This window comes from Girardinichthys multiradiatus, chromosome 8, assembly GCF_021462225.1.
Source record: "Girardinichthys multiradiatus isolate DD_20200921_A chromosome 8, DD_fGirMul_XY1, whole genome shotgun sequence".
Classification (NCBI taxonomy): domain Eukaryota; kingdom Metazoa; phylum Chordata; class Actinopteri; order Cyprinodontiformes; family Goodeidae; genus Girardinichthys; species Girardinichthys multiradiatus.
This window is the reverse complement of record NC_061801.1, coordinates 7,383,700-7,409,537: the sequence shown is the minus strand read 5'-3', so window position 1 is coordinate 7,409,537 and position 25,838 is coordinate 7,383,700. Positions and strand designations below refer to the sequence as shown.

General features: G+C 41.6%; 1 protein-coding gene across 1 annotated transcript in view; it reads left to right on the top strand.

Moving 5' to 3' along the window:
• Positions 1-25,838, top strand: part of LOC124872661 (metal transporter CNNM4) — a 41,813-nt gene that overhangs the window by 2,434 nt on the left and 13,541 nt on the right. Inside the window, exons 2-5 of the mRNA XM_047372910.1 lie at positions 14,386-14,529; positions 15,998-16,132; positions 18,228-18,397; positions 23,702-23,798. Coding sequence (XP_047228866.1) covers positions 14,386-14,529; positions 15,998-16,132; positions 18,228-18,397; positions 23,702-23,798 — 546 coding nt within the window. The remainder of the gene's footprint in view (positions 1-14,385; positions 14,530-15,997; positions 16,133-18,227; positions 18,398-23,701; positions 23,799-25,838) is intronic.

The window sequence follows — 25,838 nt, the reverse complement described above, 5'->3', positions numbered from 1 at the left end:
CCCAAACAATCCTTTTAAAATAAATACTACTTAAAAAATAATTTTATATTTCTGATTTATTTAGTTGGTCAGAGACTGATAGAGATCTGTAATACAGAGTGGCATCTTTAGGTGACCACGGCTCCATAGCAGCTATTAAATGGTATCTACATGGCAACCGGTTATCTGGGATTGGTGTCAGAAAAAGGCCTTTCTGTCCTACCATCACAAATGTAAACAAGGGGAGCATGCTAAGCTCTACCGGGACTTTAAGTAGAACTCTGTGTTTCGCTCAAATCAGGCTAAGATTGAGCTTTTCAGCTGCAAACACTCCAACTGGGTTTGGCATGACCAAAGCATGAATATGTGGGAAAACACCTCATGTCCACTGTTAAGTAGGGTGGAGGATCTGTGATGTTGTGGCCCCGTTTCTTTTTCTTAGCTCTTGGAAGCCTTGTTAGAGTGCATGGCATCATGAAATACCAGGGGAGTAAATAAAAACTAGTGGACTCTTGCCAGTATACTGTGAATGGGTCGTCACCGGTTCTTTCAGAAGGATAGTGATCCAAAACATATGGCCAAATCAAAACTGGAACAAAATCAAGTCTACTTCCAAGGCCACCTCAGTCTCAGGACCTAAATCCAATGGAAAACCTGTGGGGCTGAGCTGGAGAGAACAGAGCATCTGTGAGGAAGCGGGTTGATCTAGAGAGATTGTGCAAAGAGAGTCGAAAGTCATTCTCTCTGTATGCTCCAGCCTTATGCAATGTCCTGCTGGCAACATGGAGGTGTGCAAAGTGTTAACCGTGGGATTTAGTTGAAAACTATAAAATCTTAACACAAGAATCATTACCACTGGATAAAGATGCTCAAATTAAAAGTTGAATTTTCCAAAACAAAAAAATCCAGTGTTAGATTGTGCTGCTGCTGCAAGAAGATGGACTTATTTTAAGATGTTTTACACATATTTACTCTGAGTGTCAATAAATTCGTCCCATTCTGCATGTAAAATGTCTGTTCTTCGGCAGCTTGAGCATATCTTTTCTTCCACTTTCTGTGCATGCAGTTATTTGGAGGCTTTCAGCACTGAGACCGTATTTTGTCTGGACTGAGTTCTGGTTCAGATTTAGTAGCATTAGGAGAGGGAAAGGGGTAAGAATCATGTATCCAGAATGCACAAACCCATGAATGAATGATTTGAATGAGAAGCCTGTTCATGTAAAACTGGAACTGTATGGAAGTAAAATAGTCCCATTAGAATCAGACATTTTTTAGACATTGAATTTATAACACTGTTATGAATTCACAGTGATGAGATTTTTCTGCCAAAAATATATTTTTACAAAACGCCAGGTAATTAACGCCCATTTGAATCTCATCACTGATCTTCATTAAGCCACTATCCAGTAAATTGTTAAGATACTCGCCTCTGCCCAAGGCAATGGTGTGTCACGTGATCAGACAAGCATAATCTGATTGGCTAAAAGACGCTCGACTCGATCGAGTGCTGTTTGCTTTGGCTTGAGTCACCCGAAGGTCAACACATTTGCAAGCGAATTTTTTCGGCAGTAGTGGCCTTTATTTATTTATTTAGACAGTAGGCAGACAAGAAAGAGGGGGAGTCATTCGGCAAACGTCGCCGGGTCCGGGACTCGAACCCGGGACGGTCGCTTCGAGGACTGCAGCCTCTGCACATGGTCGCGCGCTTTAACCCCTACACCATCAGCGCCGCGCCTGCTGGCAAATTTTAAGTACAAAAAAATTCACATAATTGCACATGATAAAAATTCAGTGTTATAGATTTAATGTCTAAAAAATGTCTGATTCTAATGAGACTATTTTACTTCCACAGAACTGTTGTTTCTTCTACTTAATGTATTCAGATTCATCATATTTCTTGTTATAAACTCTTGATATGAGATGGTGGTATCATTTCTGCAGAGTTTAATACATTTAGTTCAAAAGTGGACAAAAAATTCCTTGTAGGCTTTGGATCCTTTTTCTTTTTAAAGTCATCATGTGTTGTTCTCCGCCCAATAGTGTAGTGGCGAGGTCTGTTGGGTAAACCTAAATATTCATCATCTCTATCACTGGAAAATGGCCAAAATTGTGATTATTTTGTTGCTGTTTTGCAAAAATGTCAAACTGCTTGTTAGAAATGTGTTCAAAAAAACAATACTGTTCTTAATGCATAATATGAACACAAACTAGTCTCTGAATCAACTCATTCATGGTCTACAATAGCAGCCAAAAGGGTGCAGACTGAGAACTCAAGTCAAATGAGAAACTTCTTCTGGTTTTGGCAGTGGCACAAATGTCCTTTTGTGGCTTTGGAATTTTTCTATATTGTCCTCCACACCTTATAATATACTGAAGAACAACATTCTACAATCTATAAATCAATGTAGAGGGTCAGTTTACAACACGTCCTGCAGAATTTCAGCCTGGCTGTGATATTTTTCCCTCCTATCGCGAGACTGTTGTTTGAAAACTGTCCCTTTTGATGTGCAGGCAGAGGCACCCACAGCCATCTGCTGCAAATGTTGAGCCAGCTCTGCACTGGTGGGAACATGATTCTGCAGTGTTTTACCACGAGGAGACTGAAAGCAGACTTTTATGAGCTGCTGTTTCTTTATACCCGAGACAAATTCGATGCAAGGCAATGAAGGCTGCATATAAATACAGATGGAGCAGTCACACAGTCAGAGAATGAGTCAATTTTCACTTGATCTGCTCTGATTGTTTGGTCAAGACCTGGAAAATTCGATTTTTTTTGTGTTCATGAAATGCATCAAAACTAAGAACTCCCACCATGTTCTAACGTTTACATAAACCATCAGCATTTACTGTAATGCACTTTTTTAGTTGAATAAAGCTGTGGGGCGTAAACTCTGATACATAGATGGGGATAATTTCATAATTCCTTTATTTTCTGTTGGGTTCAAAACTCCTACTTCTGTCATGGAACCTGCAGCACATTTATTTCTAATGTGTGTTATATCCCTTAGAGGTTAGAACAGTGAAAATCTGAATCGGCAGTTCAAATCTAAAAGCAAAAAAACTTGGTATTGGCCAGGAAACGCCCAATCGTCACAACTTTTATAGCAATCAGACTGTTCATCTGCTGCACCTGACTGTTTCACCTGTGCTGATGACACACCTACATAGAAATAAAATTAACCCTTTTCTGCTGGTGTAATAAAAAACGTTTTCTTTTCTGTGAGAAATGAAACCTTTTCACTTTGAAATAAGTCATTGAGCTTCTGAGTCTTCTGCATACTAAACTGAAAACAGCTGCAGTGCAAAGTTTGCATCACTGCCAAACGTATTGGCAACAACCATACTGTTAGATTTCTCAAATCATGTGACCACAGATGACTTCTGATCGGGTTCTGCTTTTCAGGATGACATGTTTCTGGAGGGGAGTCAACTGCAGTCAATTCCTCGCTTATGAAAACATTGAGCTTTCAGTTTACCCAGCTGAAAGTAGGAAAACTAAGAAATCTGCAAGTGTTTTTTTTTTTTTTTTTTCCCTATTCTGTATACAAAATATAATGTACACACCCAAGTTCCTATCTTTAGATTTATTATTTTATTTATTTGTTTTTACAATTCTTCTCTTTAATAACGGTCTTGTGGAAATCTGTTATATAGATTCGTTACACACAGAGCAAAATAATTCAAGCCTTCAGTGTCAGAAAATTTGAATATTGCGAAAAAGTTTAGTATAAATGTTAATCTGGACTTTGCTGATCCCCTTTCAGCCTTTTGTTGACTGCACAGTTTGGGACACTTTGCATTCTGTTTGCGAATATCTAAAGCCTTAGTGTGACCTTTGTAAGGACCAAGACAGCATGGGGGGTTGAGGTCAGCCAACCATTGTCAGCCTAATGAGCTGCAGAAGGAGGAAGCTATAGGACCGAGGTAGCAAGTATGTGTGAAATGGGGGGAAGTTAGATAAGATCAAATCATCAATGGGAAATACTCCCTCTTGCAGATCATTTTGACATTCACATCATCCAAGTTGATCCAGTGAGATCCCTTTCAGAGGATGCAGCTGGGATCACTGTTGTTGACAGTCCCCATGCATTCTGTTTGTATACAGCTAGTTCTTTAAATACAAGCAATGTTGTTGTGTGCCATTTACAACATGTTATTATCTGCATCAGATTGTGCTAATGTGCGTCTATCCCATATCAGGCGCTGGGGGAATATAATTGTATGCCTCTCTCTGAACCCATGGACTGAGCTGCCTCTGTTACATTTGCTTTGTACCATATGAACACATTATACTTGTTGTACAATCTTGTATTACCCCCACACCTCATCGCGAAGGTTGCTAGGCATAATATCAGTGGGTTGACTTCAACCCCTCTCATTCTGTCTTGGGAAGCGTTATCTGATGACGAGTCCTAAAGAACTCTTGCAAAGATTATCTGAAAGGAACTATTGACCTCAGTGATCTTAAACATTGTACACATCGGAATCAGAATCAGAATCAGAAAAGCTTTATTGCCAAGTACGTTTTTGGACATACAAGGAATTTGTTTTGGCGTAGTTAGTGCAATACAGTACAAATTAAACAGTATAAACATATCTACAATATAATATAAATATATGTGCACAGTTTTAAGTGAGTGAGAGTAAGTATAGAGCAGTATAAGATGCAAGAGCAATACAACAGTGCAGGTGATCATTGTGCAAGTAAAGCAGGAGTCCAAGCTGAGCGTTAATGTAACGCATAGAGTTACAGGTTACAAGTGTCCTGTCAGCAAAAAAAAAGGCAGGGGGGGGGGGGGGGGGGGGTGAGGGCGAGTGTCAGGGTGGTTTCCGGGCTTTGTTAACCAGGCTGGTGGCAGATGGGAAAAAACTGTTCTTGTGGCGTGAGGTTTTGGTCCGGATGGACCGCAGCCTCCTGCCAGAGGGGAGAGTCTCAAAGAGTCTGTGACCGGGGTGGGAGGGATCAGCCAGAATCTTCCCTGCCCGCTTCAGGGTCCTGGAGGTGTACAGTTGCTGGAGCGACAGTAGACTGCAGCCAATCACCTTCTCAGCAGACCGAATGACACGCTGCAGCCTGCCCTTATCCTTGGCTGTAGCAGCGGCGTACCAGATGGTGATGGAGGAGGTGAGGATGGACTCAATGATGGCTGTGTAGAAGTGCACCATCATAGTCTTTGGCAGGTTGAATTTCTTCAGCTGCCGCAGGAAGAACATCCTCTGCTGGGCTTTCTTGATGAGGGAGCTGATGTTTGGCTCCCACTTGAGATCCTGGGAGATGATGGTTCCCAGGAAGCGGAAAGATTCCACAGTGTCAATTGTGGAGTCACAGAGGGTGATGGGGGCAGGTGGTGCTGGGTTCTGCCTGAAGTCCACAACCATCTCCACTGTCTTTAGAGCGTTGAGCTCAAAATTGTTCTGGCTGCACCAGTCCAACAAATGGTCCACCTCCCATCTGTACGCGGACTCGTCACCATCAGAGATGAGTCCGATCAGGGTGGTGTCGTCCGCAAACTTCAGAAGCTTGACAGACTGGTGACTGGAGGTGCAGCTGTTGGTGTACAGGGAGAAGAGCAGAGGAGAGAGAACACAGCCTTGGGGGGAACCAGTGCTGATGGTCAGGGAGTCAGAGACGTGCTTCCCCAGCCTCACGCGCTGCTTCCTGTCAGACAGGAAGTCAGTGATCCACCTGCAGGTGGAGTCGGGCACACTCAGCTGGGAGAGCTTCTCTTGGAGCAGAACTGGGACGATGGTGTTGAAGGCAGAGCTGAAATCCACAAACAGGATCCTGGCATAGGTTCCTGTGGAGTCCAGGTACCGGAGGATGAAGTGAAGGGCTAAGATGACTGCATCGTCTACAGACCTGTTGGCTCTGTAGGCAAACTGCAGGGGGTCCAGGAGGGGGTCGGCGATGTGTTTTAGGTGTGAGAGAACAAGGCGCTCAAAGGACTTCATCACCACAGAGGTCAGGGCGACGGGTCTGAAGTCATTAAGCCCTGTGGTCCTTGGCTTCTTGGGAACAGGGACGATGGTGGAGGACTTGAAGCAGGCTGACACATGACATGTCTCCAGTGAGTCCTCGGCGTGGGTAGGGGGCTGGTGGAGGGAACTTCAGGGTGGGGGTTGGAGGTGCCAAGGCCCCTCTTGAGGTTGGGGAGGTGGGGGTGGTGGATTGTGGCTGCAGCTGTTGGGGGGCGTCGTGGGGGATGGTTGCAGGACTGTCCCTTTGTCTTTCAAAGCGGCAGTAGAACTCGTTCAGGTCGTTGGCGAGGCGTCGGTCGTTGATGGAGTGGGGGGCTTTCGGCTTGTAGTTGGTGATTTGCTTGAGCCCTTTCCAGACAGACGCAGAGTCGTTGGCTGAGAACTGGTTTTGGAGCTTCTCAGAGTACAGTCGTTTGGCCTCTTTCACTGCCTTGCCAAACTTGTACTTTGCCTCTCTGTATATGTCTTTGTCCCCACTCCTGAAGGCCTCTTCCTTATCCAGTCTTAACCTTCTGAGTTTAGCTGTGAACCAGGGTTTGTCGTTGTTGTAACTCACCCTGGTGCATGATGGTACACAGCTGTCCTCACAGAAGGTGATGTAGGAAGTCACAGCCTCTGTGTACTCGTCCAGACTGTTGGTAGTAGTCCTGAACACATCCCAGTCTGTACAGCCTAAACACGCCTGGAGATTCTCCACAGCCTCACTGCTCCACTTCCTTGTCGTCCTCACAACAGGTTTGCAGAGCTTTAGTTTCTGCCTGTATGCAGGAATCAGGTGGACCATGATGTGGTCGGATTGGCCCAGTGCAGCACGTGGGACGGCGTGATAAGCGTCTCTGATGGTGGTGTAACAGTGATCCAGAATGTTGTCCTCTCTGGTCGGACATTTTATAAACTGTCTATATTTGGGGAGTTCGTGGGTCAGATTACCTTTGTTAAAGTCACCAGCGACAATTACTAAGGAGTCCAGGTTGGTCCGCTCCACACTCAGTATCTGGTCGGCGAGCATGCGCTGTGCGACCTACACATTAGCTTGCGGCGGGATGTAAACACCGACCAGGATGAACGAAGCGAACTCACGGGGGGAATAGAAAGGCTTACAGTTTATGATGAAGGCTTCCAGGTCTGGAGAACAGTGCTGCTGAATCACTGTCACGTCGTTGCACCAACCACTGTTGAGGTAGAAACAGATTCCTCCACCTTTTGCTTTGCCGGAGAGTTCCGTGTCTCTGTCCGCTCTGTAGAGCTGGAATCCTGCCAGCTGCAGCGCAGAGTCCGGTATTAATCCACACAGCCACGTCTCTGTGAAGCACAAAACTGCCGATGAATAAAAGTCCCTGTTTTTCCCCAACAGCAGTTGTAGTTCCTCAATTTTGTTGGGAAGTGAGCGCACGTTAGAGAGAAATATTCCAGGTAACGGTGTTTGTAGTCCACGCTGGCGAAGACGTACCAGCACCCCAGCCCGTTTCCCTCTCTTCCGGCGTTTCACCGCGTGAACAAAGGTGAGCGCACCTTTGACCAGAATGTCCAAAAATTCCAGAGCAGTAGGCAGAAAAGTTGGAAATAACTCCTCTGGTGTAGTAGCCCTGATGTTCATGAGTTCTTCTCTGGTGAGAGAGCTCCGGGTACCATCACAGAAGACCGTTTTAAAGCACACATGCACGCATCATCGCCAAACACTCCTAGCAAGTTGTTGACTCGTAAAAGGCTGAGGCAGCTTAAAGACAGACTCATATTTGCAGTCATATTACTAAAGCATTTTTTTGAAAAGGCCCTAAGATGCTTACAGACCAACATCCCAACCTCTACTAGGTTTTTCTGATAATAGCCTGGTTCTGTTACCTCCTTAGTACGTAGCTTACCTGTAGTTAACACTTGTGTGTCTCCAGTAAATGTGTGAGAAGGAAGAGTGATAGCATCACTGGGCTGTGCTTAGAAAACTACAACATATGTAAGGTATTATGAACAATCACAAAGGAACAAAATGGACACCAACAGACACTCAGTTAGCATCAAATTATCTTTATTCATTCAGAAGTGTTGTAGCATGATGTGAAAGCAGAGCAGGAATGCATGACACTTAAAATATAGTATTTTACCAAATATAGCACTATAACAGTATGACAGGTTGAAACTGCTGAAAGTCTTACTCTCTCTTGCTCTTTCGCAGCCTGTATGAACGCAGACATGTGTTGACACGTCATAGAGCATAGTTTCCTTTAAAAAAGCCTCTGACATCTCTCTGCGTCCTTTGATTTCATTTTAAACACCTCACTGATGCTTCAAATAGCTAACTTTGAGTCATTTCTCAAAGTGACAACTTCAACCCTGAAGAGTGTTTTGTTAGTGCAGTCTTGTAGTGCTCTGTGTGCTGCGTTCACTGTTTGAAAACATTTTGGATTTTTGCTTCTCTGTCTGGCAGATCACTGGTTGAGGCCAGTCAAGCTGGAACCAGCCGATTTATCAGTACATCCCTGTTTAAGCTGTCAAGACCTTGTGTAAAGAAACATCACTGATCTTGTCACTGTGGGTGACTCGGGTACGAGCATCTTTTACTGCAATTGAGTCTTGCTTTTGTTGCTAAATGATAAAGATATAGAGGAAACAAATTTGCAGCAGATTCGGTTTTGTTTTTCTGATTTGGTGCACCACCAACAGGCGTAATCTGGCAGCAGGCCAGATCATCTTCAGCAGGAACTAATCACTGCAATCTGTAGCTGTGGGGTGTTTGATGGGGTGAAAATCTGCACATTCAGGCACGCAGGATTAGTGGAGGATATCTGAGTGTTGATATCTACACCTTGCTATTGTAAGTACTGTATCATAACTGTAGGCTTTTGAGAACACATAGAACATGGTGGATACAGTTTCTTTAGCGTTTGATGAACGTTGCTGTGGAAGTGGCTCCGCTGCCTAAAGTTATCCAAACTCAGCAGAAGAATGAGCTCAGCTTCAGCTGTCAGTCTGGTCAGGTTTCCTCTACAGCTGAGCCCCGTTTTTAGCAGCAATGCCTGAGTCATGAACACATGCAGTTTTGACTTATTGCAACAAAAGAGGCTTGGCATGAACTCGACTGCTGCAGAACCCGCTGCGGGGTTGCTGACCCCTCGTGTCACTGCCAGAGGGGACAGGGAGCGATGATGATGATGATGTCTAAGGGATGAGTCATCATATGAGCGGCCGCTGACTACAGCTCTGCTGCAGCCGCAGACTGCCAGAGCTGACAGGCCTGACTCTGTTTGTGACTGACCACTTTAAGGCTGATGTTAGCGTTTAGAGCCACTCCTGGAAGGACAGGAGTTTAACTGTAATCGTTTCAGATGGCAAAAATAGCTCCAAAACGAAAGAACTGGATAAGAAGAAAAGACCTAACGCTCATCCAGCATATTCTGTAGTTATTTTAGGGGAAATATTTCTCTGCTTGTATCGTCTTGTGACATGCATCACTAACCAGTGTGAGGAAGAACAGAATTGTGAACACACGCCAAAACTATCCATACGTATCTTTTCTGTTGTCTCTGCACAATTCATAGATATCAAGTCTATTTATGCTAGGGCTTCACCATATTAGAAAGTCATGAAACTGCGATGTTATTGGGAAAGAACTGTGATGATGATGATATCAGTTGTGATGAATCCACATTTCCTCAATCCTCCCATTGTTAACTGTGCCTGTTTTTAACTGTGCTTCCAGCTCTCTGTAGGCACTCACTGCAGCCAGACTCCATACAACAGGAATAAAAGCTTATCTGCAACCAAAGTGTGACTATTAGCAAATAGCTATTGCATTCCAAGCAGTTTTCCCAATATTATTAGGGTGATGACAAAAATTATATATGCAATATATTGTGCAGCCCTAATTTATGCATTATTTAGTTTTTTAATTAGGGATGGTCTAGTACAGGTCCTTCTCAAAATATTAGCATATTGTGATAAAGTTCATTATTTTCCATAATGTCATGATGAAAATTTAACATTCATATATTTTAGATTCATTGCACACTAACTGAAATATTTCAGGTCTTTTATTGTCTTAATACGGATGATTTTGGCATACAGCTCATGAAAACCCAAAATTCCTATCTCACAAAATTAGCATATTTCATCCGACCAATAAAAGAAAAGTGTTTTTAATACAAAAAAAGTCAACCTTCAAATAATCATGTACAGTTATGCACTCAATACTTGGTCGGGAATCCTTTGGCAGAAATGACTGCTTCAATGCGGCGTGGCATGGAGGCAATCAGCCTGTGGCACTGCTGAGGTCTTATGGAGGCCCAGGATGCTTCGATAGCGGCCTTTAGCTCATCCAGAGTGTTGGGCCTTGAGTCTCTCAACGTTCTCTTCACAATATCCCACAGATTCTCTATGGGGTTCAGGTCAGGAGAGTTGGCAGGCCAATTGAGCACAGTGATACCATGGTCAGTAAACCATTTACCAGTGGTTTTGGCACTGTGAGCAGGTGCCAGGTCGTGCTGAAAAATGAAATCTTCATCTCCATAAAGCTTTTCAGCAGATGGAAGCATGAAGTGCTCCATAATCTCCTGATAGCTAGCTGCATTGACCCTGCCCTTGATAAAACACAGTGGACAAACACCAGCAGCTGACACGGCACCCCAGACCATCACTGACTGTGGGTACTTGACACTGGACCTCTGGCATTTTGGCATTTCCTTCTCCCCAGTCTTCCTCCAGACTCTGGCACCTTGATTTCCGAATGACATGCAGAATTTGTTTTCATCCGAAAAAAGTACTTTGGACCACTGAGCAACAGTCCAGTGCTGCTTCTCTGTAGCCCAAGTCAGGCGCTTCTACCGCTGTTTCTGGTTCAAATGTGGCTTGACCTGGGGAATGCGGCACCTGTAGCCCATTTCCTGCACACGCCTGTGTACGGTGGCTCTGGATGTTTCTACTCCAGACTCAGTCCACTGCTTCCGCAGGTCCCCCAAGGTCTGGAATCGGCCCTTCTCCACAATCTTCCTCAGGGTCCGGTCACCTCTTCTCGTTGTGCAGCGTTTTCTGCCACACTTTTTCCTTCCCACAGACTTCCCACTGAGGTGCCTTGATACAGCACTCTGGGAACAGCCTATTCGTTCAGAAATATCTTTCTGTGTCTTACCCTCTTGCTTAAGGGTGTCAATAGTGGCCTTCTGGACAGCAGTCAGGTCGGCAGTCTTACCCATGATTGGGGTTTTGAGTGATGAACCAGGCTGGTAGTTTTAAAGGCCTCAGGAATCTTTTGCAGGTGTTTAGAGTTAACTCGTTGATTCAGATGATTAGGTTCATAGCTCGTTTAGAGACCCTTTTAATGATATGCTAATTTTGTGAGATAGGAATTTTGGGTTTTCATGAGCTGTATGCCAAAATCATCCGTATTAAGACAATAAAAGACCTGAAATATTTCAGTTAGTGTGCAATGAATCTAAAATATATGAATGTTAAATTTTCATCATGACATTATGGAAAATAATGAACTTTATCACAATATGAGAATATCAGAGTAAAATAAAATTAATTGTAGTAATAGTATTAATAGTTTTCAAATTCTTGTATCACAGACATATTTTTTTCTGCGTCTCATAGCAAAACATGAGTTAAAATTAGATGTGTAATTAGTTGGACTATCAGCTGAGGTAGCTAGCCTGCAGTCGGGTGCTAAACAAGCACCAGCATGGGAAAACTCTGGTCATTCTGACACATCGGCTTATCGGTAAAAGGATTTTAAACCAAAGAAATGTTAGCAATTCTGGTCAAAATGCTGTCGTTTTACAAGACCTGGTGAGGAAAAGAAGACACTTAAACAATATTTTCTGTTTTAAGAAGCTGGAAGCAAATGTAGGTGCTTATCTGCTCTCTCTGGGAGCCTGAAGCACAGACATGTTGTGACATGTTAAAGAAAACAGTTTCCTTTAAAATAGCTTCTTACATCTGTCTCCTCCGACTTAATTTTTAAATACATTTCTGATACAAAAAGTCTAAGCTAGCTAACTAAGTCTTCCTCTCTTAGTAATGGCATCCACACCGAAGGGTGTTGTGATTGTTCACAGGTCGTAAACAGATTGAAATTTTTGGGTTTTTGACCAGCCGATCAAGCTAAAAAAAAATCAAGATTCCTGTCACCATTTTTTCAGTTCATCTCTAATATACATGTAAACCACTCTCTGTTAGGCCAGGGGTTCCTAAACCTTTCAGAATGTGACCCCCATAATAACAGTGCCAGAGATTGGCGAGATTGGCGATCCCTCTATATTTATTCATAAAATATAGAGTGAAATAATCATATGTATTTTTAAAATAAATTTATCTTTTAAGAATTAGATTTGATTATTTAATTTCATCTTATATTAATCATTTATTAGGATATTTCATGGTACATTTCTTTGTTTCATATTACATTTATTTATTTCATGGGATATTCATATTTATTTATTTAAAGATAAATTACTTTTTTTAAATTCATCCCTTTGGCCCTCCATCCACCTCAGTGGTCACATCACGATGATTCTGAAAATCAGCTCACGACCCCCTGGGGGTCCCGACCTCCAGTTTACAAACCCCTGTGTTAGACATCCATCGGTGATCTATGTCTGTTTATACTTGCGGGGGTGGACGATGCCTACCTCCAGGGTTCAATGGGCCGGGCCAAACAGGGACACACAGGACAAACAACCATGCACCTGCATTGTCATAGCTAAGAGCAATTAAGAGAAGGCAATTAACCTAACAGTCATGTATTTGGACTGTGGGAGGAGGCCAGAGTACCTGGAGAGAACCCAGGCATGCAGTGGGAGAACATGCAAACTCCTTGCATATGACCTCAGACCCTGATTTGAACCCAGAACCTTGTTGCTGCAACACTTTTAACATAAATAAACTGCTACATGTTTAAATGAAATATATTACCTCACAAAATAGCTATACAAAATACTACGCGTATTACAGGTTTTCCCACTTGCAAAGCATGGAGAAGTCTTTGATTTCTAACTGTGAGTGATGGAATCTAAAACAAAACTCCAGAAAAATATGATTGTGTGATTTTTAACTAATTAATTTACATTTTATTGCATGACAGAAGTATTTGATACATCCAAAAAACAAACTTCATATTTGTACACAAACCTTTGTTTGCAATAACAGACATCAGATGTTTCCTGTAGTTCTTGAAGAGGTTTGCACACACTGCAGAAGGGATTTTGGACCACTCCTCCATACAGATCTTCTCCAGATCCTTCAGGTTTCGGGGCTGTCACTCGGCAATATGGACTTTCAGCTCCCTCCAAAGATTTTCGATTGGGTTCAGGTCTGGAGACTGCCTAGGCCACTCCAAGACCTGGAGATGCTGCTTATGGAGCCTTTCCTGATGTTAATGGGTATACAGGTCTCAATAATGAGACTAAGATTGGAATAGTTCACAAAGATTAATCTGATATATCATCACTCTTAAAATGTCCTAGTTTAGGATCAGATAATCAGAAAATCCTGATGGTTGAAGCTGAGGTGGTTCAGAGATTTGAAAACCCAGTATCACAGCTTCAGTTTCGACCAATCAGAGCAGAGTATGCCTCTAAGGAGAGGTTCCTTATAGAGGCTGGATTTAAAACAAAGTCTTTCAGACAGAGGGTGACATCAGGAACTGCACAAATGTAGACTTTGAGAAAAATTGTGGTCTTCATGTGCAATAAAACTTAATAAACGTGTTTGAGGACATAATCAACTCTTTGAGCCAATGAAAAACAATACTTTTAAAGAAGACACGATGAAAATATGAAAGAAAAACAAATAATATTCAAAGATACATCAGGGAAGTATGATTTATTGGTTCATTATTCATATAGTTGTGTGACAGAAGAAACGAACCAAGCCAAAGCTGCTGGTATCTGATGTCTATGAGCTGTGACAGGCTTTCCTCCTGTTGACCTGATTAGACTTCTTTACTTACCTCCTGCTGGCAGGCCTCACCACTCATGAACAAGTGCAGTTTTATTTAACCACACAGAGGGAGAGTTTAGAAATCAGAGCCAATCGGGGACATATGTATTTTCTTCTTTGCTGTTTATCTCATTCTGGCAGCTTCTCCAACCGCTTTCTCTCCACAGCTCTCATCCCTGTCTGATCTATATTAAGGCATCAGTCCATCGTTCTGGCAGCCATGATAAATCCACTGACGGATCCAACAGCATCAAAACTGTTTGAAAACCGTTAAAAGAGAGAAGGAAAACATTTTCATCTAGCCAGGCCAGAAATCTGTTTGAAGACTGAAGTAGAAGCTGCTCCTGCTGTGAAACAAACTTTTCCCCTTTCATCCCATCTGATTTTGTCCTACTTTCCTGGCACCTGATATTATTAAACAGGAAGTTTTATATCATAAAATGTTGATCAGCAGTGGCTTGCCGTAACCTTCAGGCAACTTCTGGTCCCTCTCTCTAGGTAAATCCCACCTGGCTATTGTCCAAAAGGTGAACAACGAGGGGGAGGGAGATCCTTTCTACGAGGTGCTGGGGCTGGTCACCTTGGAGGACGTCATCGAGGAGATCATCAAGTCTGAAATCTTGGACGAGTCTGACCTCTACAGTGAGTAGAGCTTGTTGGATGACAGCTGCAGCACAGATATGGTGCCACGCAGAAGTATTCACACCCTCTGAACCTTTTCACATTTTGTCATGATGGAACCCAAACTTGGACGTATTTGTTGAATTTTATTGAGAACACAATGTAGTGCATAATTGTGAATTGGAAGGAAGTAACACCATACCACCGTAATAGAAGTACCTTTTACTGTAGTTATAGGTGCAAGTCCTTTGGAGTATGTCTCCAGCAGCTTTGCACATCTAGAAAAGTTTTTGCCCGTTCTTCTTTGCAGAATAGCTCAAGCTGAGTCAGACTGGATAGACTGTGAACATAAATCTCAAGTCTTGCCACAGATTTCCTACCGGATTTAGGACTTTGACTGGGCCATTCTAGCACATGAATATGCTTGAATCTCCACCTCAGTCTAAGTCTATTAGCTTCTAACAAGTTTTCCTCCCAGATTGTCCTGTGTTTAGCTTCATCCATCTTCAACTCTGACCAGCTTCCCTTTACCTTCTGAAGAAAAGCTTCCCCACAGCATGATACTGCCACCACCATGCATTACAGTGGAGAAAGATGTGTTTTATGTGCACTGTTAATTTCCTGTCACTCATAGCATTTAGCATGTAGGCTAAAAAGCTCAGTTTTGGTCTCATTTGACCAGCCCCCTTCTTCCACATGTCTGTCCACATGCATCTCTTGCATACATTGTGGCAAACTGCAATGGCTTTCATTCAACAAAGATCTTCCATAAAGGCCAGTTCTTTGGAGTGCAGAAATAATAGTTGTCCTGTCGATAGATTCTCCCACCTGAGCCATGAATCTCTGCAGCTCCTCCTAAGTTACCTCCTGGCTGCTCACCTTGTCCAGCCTGTCAGTTTAGATAAACCGCCATGTTTTAGTGGGTTTAGTGGGTCATCTGTTCATTCTCAGATGATGGTTCTCTAACGTTCTCAAACAAACCTCGGAGTCCTTTACAGAACAGCTGGATTCATACTGAGATTAAATTATACCCAGGTAAACTCTTTTAGATGGTTTTTGAAGCCAGCTGGTTTCGATGGATTTTATTTAGGGATTAAGGAGTAAAGAGGGCTGAATACTAATGCAAGTCACACTTTTCAGATTTGTAGCTGTAACAGATTTTTAAAGCCATGTGTCATTTTCCTGTGAGATGTATAAGATCCCAATAAAGCTGACTGAAGTTTGCGGTTGTAACGTGGCAACATGTGGGAGAGTCCAAAGGGTTCTGAATACTTTGCAAGGTACTGAAAAATGTCCTTTTGACATGTAACACACAATCTTGCTGATGTCTATTTTAAAACATAAAAGTTAAGGAAAATAATTAAAGTTTTTTTTTTTTGTTTTGTCATTTAATGCTTTTTCTTGTATTTAATGAATTAGCAAAATTTTTTGGTGCCCTGTGTTTTGCAGTCCCCAGCTACTTACTCCTTATTTTGCCATTTATTTGCAGCTGACAACAGAAACAAGAAGAAGGTGGATCCCAACAAAAACAAGCGGGATTTCTCTGCCTTCAAGTATGAGGGCGACAGTAAAGTGAAGATCACCCCCCAGCTCATGCTGGCTGCGCATCGTTTCTTAGCCACAGGTGAACTCCGAGGACGTGACGGTTCATGTTGTGAGTCAGGACATATGTGGGGCTGTCGTTGTTTTTCTGGAGCAGCAGCTACAGGAAAGGCAGTTTCAACCACCTTGATTTGGTTTTCTGTTTCAATCATTCTGTTGTAGATTTACAGCCGTGCCTTTAGATCATCTCCATGTGTCAGAGGCCAGTTTCAGCTAAGCTTTAGCCTGTTTTAGAATACTTTTGACAAGCCCAAATCATGATCCCTCCACCACCGTGCCTGGTAGTTTGGCATGCGATGTTTGCAGATAAAATGCCCTTTTTTATTATGGCCAAACACTTCACCTGTTTTAAGTTAAAGTTTAGGTCCGTTTTGATTTTATTTTGCCAGCTTAAGCTCTGCTGTAATGTTCTTTTTAGAGGTAGAGGTTTGTTTTTTATGGAGACAGTTCCAAACAAGCCAGACCTTTAGTCTGTGTCGGAACTGTAATGAACGATGAAATTTACCAGGCTCACCGAAGCCTGAAGAGTCTCGAATGCAGCTCATGGGTTTGCTGCAGTTTCATTGTGAGAAACGTGTGATGAAGATCCTAGGACGATCACTTCGGGCAACTTTATCGGAACCCTTGCATTTTTGTGAATAATTTCAGTGACTCCAAATGGTTTGGAAATGGCATTATCCCCTTGCTCCTTTAAAAATCTTGCTGTTGTCTTTCTGACATCGTGTGAACACATTCCCTCATACTTCAAATCAGTGAGCTCCAAAAACCACATTTTGTTTGACTTTTAGTTGTAATATGTCTTTTATATAGCTCAGTTGTGCCTAATGTTGACCTTCTAAAGACTGAGGTATTTCTTTAAAAACAAAGTTTAAGGACGATGATCACGTTGAGATTAAATAATACAAACTGAACTTCCTAACACAAATTGATGCTTTGTTTTGGACTTAAAAGGTCCTTACCTGTAGATGTCATAGACCTTTCATGTTCTTAAGCATTTATTTATTCACATAAGTTGCTGCCAGAGGTATTGAAGAGACCTCGACCTTCTTGAACACCTTTGGGATGAATTGGAGCAAAGGCGGCAATTCTGGGTTTCTCATCTAACTATGAACACACTCCTAAACCTTGTGGAGGATGTTACAGAACAGTTAAAGTTGCTATTGCTGACAATGGTGGGTCCATCAACAAATTGGACCATATATAAAACTTATGAGCCCTGATCTTCAAAGATTCTAAATAGGGGGCGCTAAATTGCTTGTACAAAAGAAATTGCATGTGCGATAAATGGGTGTGACTATTAAAGATTGCACATGCAATGGATAACAGGTGCAAAATAGTTGCAGACCACCCTATTTCAATGAGGAAATTGTGTGCTACTGGCTGCTCCTGGCCCCAGCGGAACAAGAGGAAAAGCAAACAGATCCTTTGCTGTGTTGCTTGAAACATGCAAGGGTTGCTGCGCTGCATCATTATGAATGATCCAGTTGCTGATTTTTTTCCTTCTGTTCCGTTCTGCTTCTGCTTTTCTGGACTGTTACAGTTTTTTTAACCTTTCTCGTCGCTATTCCCAGCAGCATGTATGTCATCACAGCCTCTGCCCAGACGAGACTTTTTCCCCTCTCTGAATGAGTGCGTAACTGCACAAGCAGAAAGTTTGAAGTTGTTCTACGTGCAGATGCTTTATGTTTGTGGTCCAGACGGACCCAGTGAGGCAAAGACTACATCCTGCTTCGCCTTTAATCAGAATATTGGATTACAGGTTATCGCGCAGGAGTGCAGAGCTGTGTCCAAAGTAGTGCGCGCCTCCGCCATCGGTACGCACACAAGGCAGCTGGTGTCTGGGCTGACACTATAGGAGTATGCAGAGCTGTTTAACTGTGTTGCTTGATGTGACTCGCCACAAATTGGCCAATTACTATTAACAATAAAAAGACAAATATGTCTGTCAATTAATTTATTAGAGGTTTGGTTTAATCATCAACCTGACAAAGACCTCAGATGACAGCCTTTATAGCTCTGTGCTTATTAATGCTTAATAAATTACGTTATAAACGTGTACTGTCTCCATTGTTTTGCGTTGTAATATTCTTTTTTTTTTTTTGTTATCATCCTCCCAGAGGTGAACTTGTTCACCCCGTTCCAAATCACAGAGAAGGTCTTGCTGAGGATCCTCAGGCACCCAGAAGTCATTCAGGAGCTCAAGTTTAACGAAAATGACAAACGATCTCTTCAGCACTTCCTTTACCAGAAGGGCAAACCTGTTGACTACTTTGTACTTCTCCTGCAGGTAAACACACAAACACAAACTGGAGAAATGTTCACAGCTGGATGGAATCCCTAAGTTATAAATATGTAGATGGGATGCATTTATTACTAGCTATGTCCCAAACTAAAACAAGGTTATCTGTGACTACTACTCAGAGGTGTGACGCACCCTGACCTTTACCTCCTTACAGAATTTTTCTGTGTTTTGCTTCTTTGTCACAATTAAAGGTTTCAGATCAACGGACACATGATAACCTACAAAATGCAATTTTCAAATGATTTTATTTATTAAAGGAAAAAGGCTATCGACACCACCCTGGCCCTGTGTGACAACAGGGCCTTGTTTTTGTTGCCACATCTACAGAATCAATAAATCACTTAAATAGAGCTTGTCTGAAGTAGGCTCAAAAATCTCAAAAAGGAACACACCTTGCCCTGATCTAAAATTCAAGACGAGAAACAATGATGTAAGGTTATTGACATCCATCAGTCTGCAAAGGATCACAAAACCATTCTAAGGCTTTGGGCCTCCAGTGAACCACAGTGAGAGCCTTTGTCCACAGATGGTGAAAACCTAGGAGGAGTGAATGCTGCGAGTTAATGACTCAATCCTCTCTGCTGGGTTTCCTTAGACAGAAAACTTTTATCCAACTTGAAAAATAAACTGAATTTAACGGCATTGTTTCATAACTAGGATCAACTGGAATCTATGTATTTGTCTTGGAATCTGTATGATTTGATTGAACTGACTTTGTGAAGTGCCTTGAGATGACAGGTGTTGTGAATTGGCGCTGTATAAATAAAGTGAATTGAACTGGAGAACCTTTCCAGGAGTTCCCGACTGACCGAAATTACTTATCCAGGAGGTCACAAAAGAACCGAGAGCAACATCTAAAACACTTTAGGTAAAATGGTACCCGTGGGAGAGATCTGTGGTGAAAATGTCTACTGACCCAAAGAACCCCAAGACCCATCTCACATTTGCCAAAAACATCTTGAAGACCTTTGGAAAGATTTTTTGGGGACTGACGAGACAAAAGGTGTGTCATGTTTTATCTGGCAAACCTAATACAGCTTTTCAGAAAACTCACTTCTGACAGATGGTAGTGTGAATGTCTATGGCTGCCTTGCCTCTTCAGGACCTGGAGGACTTGCCTTTATTGATGGAACCATGAATTCTGCTCTTTAGCAGTCCGACCATCAGTCCATGGCTTTAATCACACTTTAGTTATGTAGCAGGACAATGATCCAAAGCACACTATCAAATCCACCACCGAATGGCTCAAGAAAAACAAAAGGAAGGTTTTGTAGTGGCCTAGTCAAATCCTGTACTTAAATCCAGTTGGGATGCAGTGGCCTGACTTTACACAGGCGGTTCATTCTTGAAAACACTCCGGTGTGGATGAATTAAAATAGCTCTGCGAAGAAGAGTGAAATCCTCCATGGTGATGTAAAAACCTCATTGCTTGTTATCCTAAACACTTGATGGTAGTTGTTGCCACCAAGGGTGGCATAAAAAGGTATTAGGTTTAGGAAGGCAATTACTTTTTACACAGGTTTAAGATGGTTGGGATAGTTTTTATCCCCTTAAACTGAAATCATCAGTTAAAAACTACTTTTTTGTATGAACTCAGGTTATCTTGGTCTGATATTTCAATTTATGTGATGATCTTAAACCTTAAAAAGCAAAAATAGAAGAAATCTGTAAGTGGCCGAATACTGTTCTGCAGCGTGAAGCTTTAATATATTAGTTTGGGCAGAGACTATAAATAGAGTCCAAATAGCTCCTTGCGAAAGAAAAACAGAACGTGCACATACACAGAAATTGGAAGAGTGGAGATATGTTTTTAATTTGTTCTGAGGCATTATTGTTAATTTAACACTGGACAGAAATAAAAAATAGAAGGCTCAATGATGTTGGATCAATTCTGGGCATTATTTGTCTAAATAATAATTAAAACATTTCTATTTTAAACAGCAGTAGCAGGATTGTCCAGATTCCTACATAGATTGTAATAGACATGGGTCACTTTCAAGGATTAAAAAGGTTACGGTTTCAAAACTTCAATGTTTAAAGTACTTTTAACAAGATTCCAGAGTGGAGTTTTCTCTGGCTGTTTTGACGCATAGAAAAGCCCCACACTGTCCCTTCATCTGTTATTGCCCCTGCTGGTCAGCTTACTAAGGAAAGGCTACTACTAAAACTAATTCAGGTGTTTGGAAATGTATCTCGCTGTGAAAAATGCTGAGCACTCTTAAAATCTATTTTTGTGACTATAGCTGGCAAACTACAAGCAGCATGACTGTAAAGCAGCTGACTGCAGGCTGGCTACCTGAGCAGATAGCTCGACCAATTAGACAGACAATGTAGCCTTTTAGTCATACTTTGAGTTTTACTCTATAAGGACATGAACAGCAGAAAGGAATAATATTCTGAAAACTGCTGCTGTTTTTTAGTGGGGTTTAATTTAAAATTTCTGTATATCTACATGTTCAAATAATAGATCAAGTTTATTGGCAGCATTATTAATAGTCAATATTATTTTAGCAGCAATGTCAGTTGTTGCTTTTTTGATAGAAGCAATTAAATCATGTTACACATTTTTATTTGAAGTTTCTGTGTAAATGGCATGAGAATGTGGTATCTTTACACAAGGTTTTCATGCTGTGAGAATCTTATATCGGCCCGAACCCAGGTCGTGATACTATCTACTTTGACCTACTTTTATTTCAGAGGGTTAAGGTCAACAAAAAGAAAACCTTTCAGAAGAACATGTTGGGAGAATTAAAGCTCACTGAGTTGGAAGAACAGATTTACAAAAGAAACTGTTCCGAACTACTGCCCTAAAGGTGACTTGAAGTTTATAAATTATAGGCATTAAAGAACTATGAATATTGTCTAAATGTGCATGCTGAGGTGTAAGCGTGCGTGTGTTCTAGTATTTGTTACAGTTCACGGCCCATTTTTCCAACATTTACTACGTTGTGAGGACCCACTGGTCCTTATGGGACCTAAAGCCTGGGCCCCATAAGGAGCAGTGCTATTTTTGGGTTAGGAGTTAGATTTATGACTAAGGTATGAATTGAGTTTATTTAGGTTTAGGGTCAGTTAGGGTCAGAGTTAAGAAATAGAAATGAATGGAAGTCAATGCAACATCCTTGTAAAGATAGAAAGACATTGTGTGTGTGTGTTCACATTGTTGTTTGAAGGATTGATTGTTGACACCTACGGTGTGGATAAAATGACTGTAGGCACTGACTGTGCAACCTGAGCACACCTGTTCCTGTTTCATCAATCTGGTAAATTTCTGTGTCATTGCAGATTTATTTATTTAAGAACCAATTAAAGCTTTAGGTCTTGGAAATGAGAACCTTTTTGCCTTATCTGCTCAGATAAAAATGGAAATTCAAGGTTAGGTCTTTAATCTTGATGTTTAATAGGGGAAATAATTCATTGTGTTCTCACAAAGATGGCCGTACACAAATGTAGCGTATGTGTTTCAGGTAAAGAGACACTGCGCCCTGCAGTGCAGCACCTGTCCTGGGATTAAATTTTTATTGGATAGCAAAGTGTTTGTGTTACAAGCTACAGGACACGACTCCGGGATTTTGCATGGAACAACCTCGGGACCAAGTCTGATACTCAGGCAGCTTGTTATGTAGCAATAAGAGAACACTAGAAAGTGTGGCTATGTTTAGATGTTCAGTATTACGGTGCTGGAAAAACTCCCAAATCGTTGACGGATCCTGAAAACTGTGAAATACCTAACTTTAATTTTAACCCTGTTTTCTAAACTAAATGAATGCTTTACGGTGAAGAAATAATCATGGGCCGGAACGTCGTATTTGTTCTGTCGTTCTAGCATGAAATGATTAGACAACAAGCGATGGCAATGATTTGTGAAAACAATAAGTAGGTCCACAAGTGTGAATTCACTGGATACCGTCTCTAATCCACGCAGGGTCAAAATTATACATACAGGCTCATATATACACTCACCTGTGTGGATTTTGTGACAGCCACTAATCTAGCAGATGAGCCCGGCAAGGTTTTTTCAAGCATCAGAAGCCTTCAGCTTGTTGACACCAAACCAGGTCAGATCGTCATGCGAACAAGTTCAATGACAGGCTTGCTGCCTAAACAGAGACAGACAGGGCAGATCAACAGTCATTCACAGAAAAAGACAAATGCGTCTGTGCAGACGTTTGTATATGAAAGTGTATCCAAGACAGCCCACGGCAGAGAGGAGCTTTGGAAGGAGAGCTGAAATACCGCGGGGGGGGGGGAGCCTTTATGTGTCCAAAACTTCAAGCACCCTCCCTGATTCTCAAGGTTGTCAAGTTTCACATTAATAGCTTAATACATGCTTTTCATATACCCAACGTAGCTATGAAAGTGTCCTTAATTTGGGGCACTTTTCGATGCTTTCCAATCATCCAAATCACATGGCAGCAACTCGATGTGTCTAGGAATATGGATGTGGTGAAGATAACTTGCTGATTTGAATTATACCTACAGACGGGATATTTGATCAATACTTTAAGCACAATTAATAGAATTCATTTAAAATGCCTGGTTTCCTGGCACAAACAAAGCCCAGTCGTGTTCACCCACAGGTTTTGGAACAATCCAGAACTGAAGGTTACTGAAAATCTGTCGGGACGCCAGAAGAGGACTGTGGACAAAACATGTCCTCACAATCGCAGAGATTTTGGCAAATAGGGGCAAATATTGTCAAGATGTGGGATGCTAACAGACTCCTACCATAGAAGACTATTTTAAAATTGAATCAAAAGGTGCTTCAACGAAGTATTAGTGTTAGGGTGTGTTTACTTATGCATCCAGGTTACTGCACCTTTTATATTATCATTTTCCAGTTCAATTTGACAATATAAAGAGAATGAGACATCTTCTGCAATAAACAAATCAGTTGATCATTTCAAATAAAAGAGGACTGAAAATAAGCCCATCTCTCATTTCTCTATTTTAGATTTGAAAATGATCATAAACGGACTCATGAGACCAGGCTGTTTCTGTAGGTTTATTGCATTGATTTCTGCTGGTTTTTTAGTGTCAGAGCCTAGAAAATCATCTCCTTCAGTTGTTAGTGTGTTTGTTGTCATCTTTACACATTATAATTTATGTTTAACTTTCTGTTTTAAAGGATAGTTTCTCAGAAAAACATATTTTACTTGGATACCTGCAGTTTCACATGCTGTAGACCTCTGCCTCAACAACCCAGTAAAGAAAATCTATTTGTGTGTGTGTGTGTGTGTGTGTGTGTGTGTGTGTGTGTGTGTGTGTGTGTGTGTGTGTGTTTCTCAGGGACGGGTGGAGGTGGAAGCTGGAAATGAGAACATGAAGTTTGAGACTGGCCCGTTCTCTTACTATGGAGTCATGGCTCTGAGCGCGCCATCTCTGGGTGAGACAGCTTACACACACACACGCTCCTTACAAACATGTGCAGGCAGACATATGCATGTCTTTGAAAGGACACTGATGCCTGTTGCCTGTGCGGGTTAAAGGTCAGAAGCATTTTTGTCAGATGCAGAAATAAACTGGTCCTCAAGGCCAAGCTTGGTTACTTGAGTTCACATTTACCAAAATATGCACATCATGATGTTTACAGAACTTTCTGTGTGCAGTTTTGTTTAATATGTTTTTCTACTGGAATGGGAAAAGGGCAGAGAGAAGCGATGACTTCAAATCAGTAATTAGTCCTGAGGCCTACAGGCCAAAAAAACTGCATTTGAACCATTTGTTCTCACATTTCATACCAACGTCCCATTGCTGACAGCAGAGTTGCGAAGACAAGGTGATTGGTGGACAGTAAATGTCTTGCTGAGATAAAAAAGGCTGTTCCCAGCCATGTGTTGGCCTATCTTGATCATCCTCTGCAGGCATTTCTGGGTTTCTACTTGCTTCCAGCAGTAGTATATTTTCGGCCTCCTGAAGAAGAAAGCCTCTGCAGTGTTTTTTTTGGTTTGCTCAGTGATGTGATGAGTCCAGGTGAAATGTGTCTACATGACGCACACGAACACACATTTTACCTTTGACCATAAAGGAACATGTTGTCTGACTACTTTCGGTATTTTAATAATACAGAGGACACATTTAAAGCCATTGGATTTGACAAATTGGACACAGTCATTGGTATATGGTGCCTTGTTAAAGTATATAGAACTCTTAAGCTTTTTTCACATTTTATCATTTACAACCATAAACTTCATTATATTTTATTAGGATTTTATGTAAAAGATTAACACAAAAACATGTATTTGTTCCCTTTGCTCTGATACTCCTAAATAAAGTCTAGTTCAACCAAGTTCTTGAAGAAGTTGCCTAATTAGTAAATATAATCCAGCTGTGTTTAATTTAATCTTAGTGTAAATACAGCTGTGAAAACCTACATAGTCATGGCCGCCCACCTGAAACAACAGGCCAGGCTAGGAGAAGATTAATCACAGAAACAACCAAGGGGCCCGTGGCAACTCTGGAGGGGCTGCAGAGATCCACAGCTCAGGTGTCAATGTTGTAGGTTAGTTCACAAATCTGGCCTTTATGAAGAAGAGTAGAGAAGAAAGCCAGTATTGAAAGAAAGACATAAGAAGTCCTGTTTACAGTTTACCACAAGCCATGAAGGGGACAAAACACTATGGGTGATAAAAAGAAATAATACCGCATATCACCCTAACCAGACCATTCCCGCGCTGAAACACGGCGTTGCCAGCATCATGCTGTGGGGATGCCGTTAATACAAATTCACAATAAACCTTTTTGACCTTTATTTGTAAAAGTTTTTGAAAACCATATATCATTTTCCTTCCACATGCAAATCATGCAATACCTTTTGTTGGTCTGTCAACCAAAATCCCTACACAGATGTTTGTGGTTGTAGCATGACAAAATGGGAAAACAATTAAGAAACTATAAATACTTGTGCAAGACGCTGTGGCATATTCTTCAAGAGGTTTAGTACACAGCCTTGTGGGATACCAGTGACTGAGACAAGTGACCTGACTTTCAGTTAGACACTAAATAAACCTTAAAAGCTGAGGGATAATCTTTTCTGGTCGTTTGAAATTATTTTTTATCACATGTGAATTGAGTGATTAAAATGCAGGTCTGTCTTATTAATAGGCAAAACAGATATATATAAAAAATGCACAAAACTGAATTAAACTTTATCTTTTAAAAACAGATGAAATCTTCATGTTGGGAAAATGGGCAGTGTGTTGGGAAAAATCTCAGTTATCTTTTACATGTGGATGCTTTTTGACACAGTGTAGCGTCATCGAGCTGAAAGTAAAGCCATCTGTTTGTACACAGTGGCACAGAAGCCAATAGGCTTAGTCGCAATAGGAAATGCTTTGTGTCCTTGTTCAAGTCGAGAGCTGACCCAAAAAAATTGACCCAAGCCTGAACAGATAATGACTGTGGGTTTTTTCCTCGGGGACCAAAA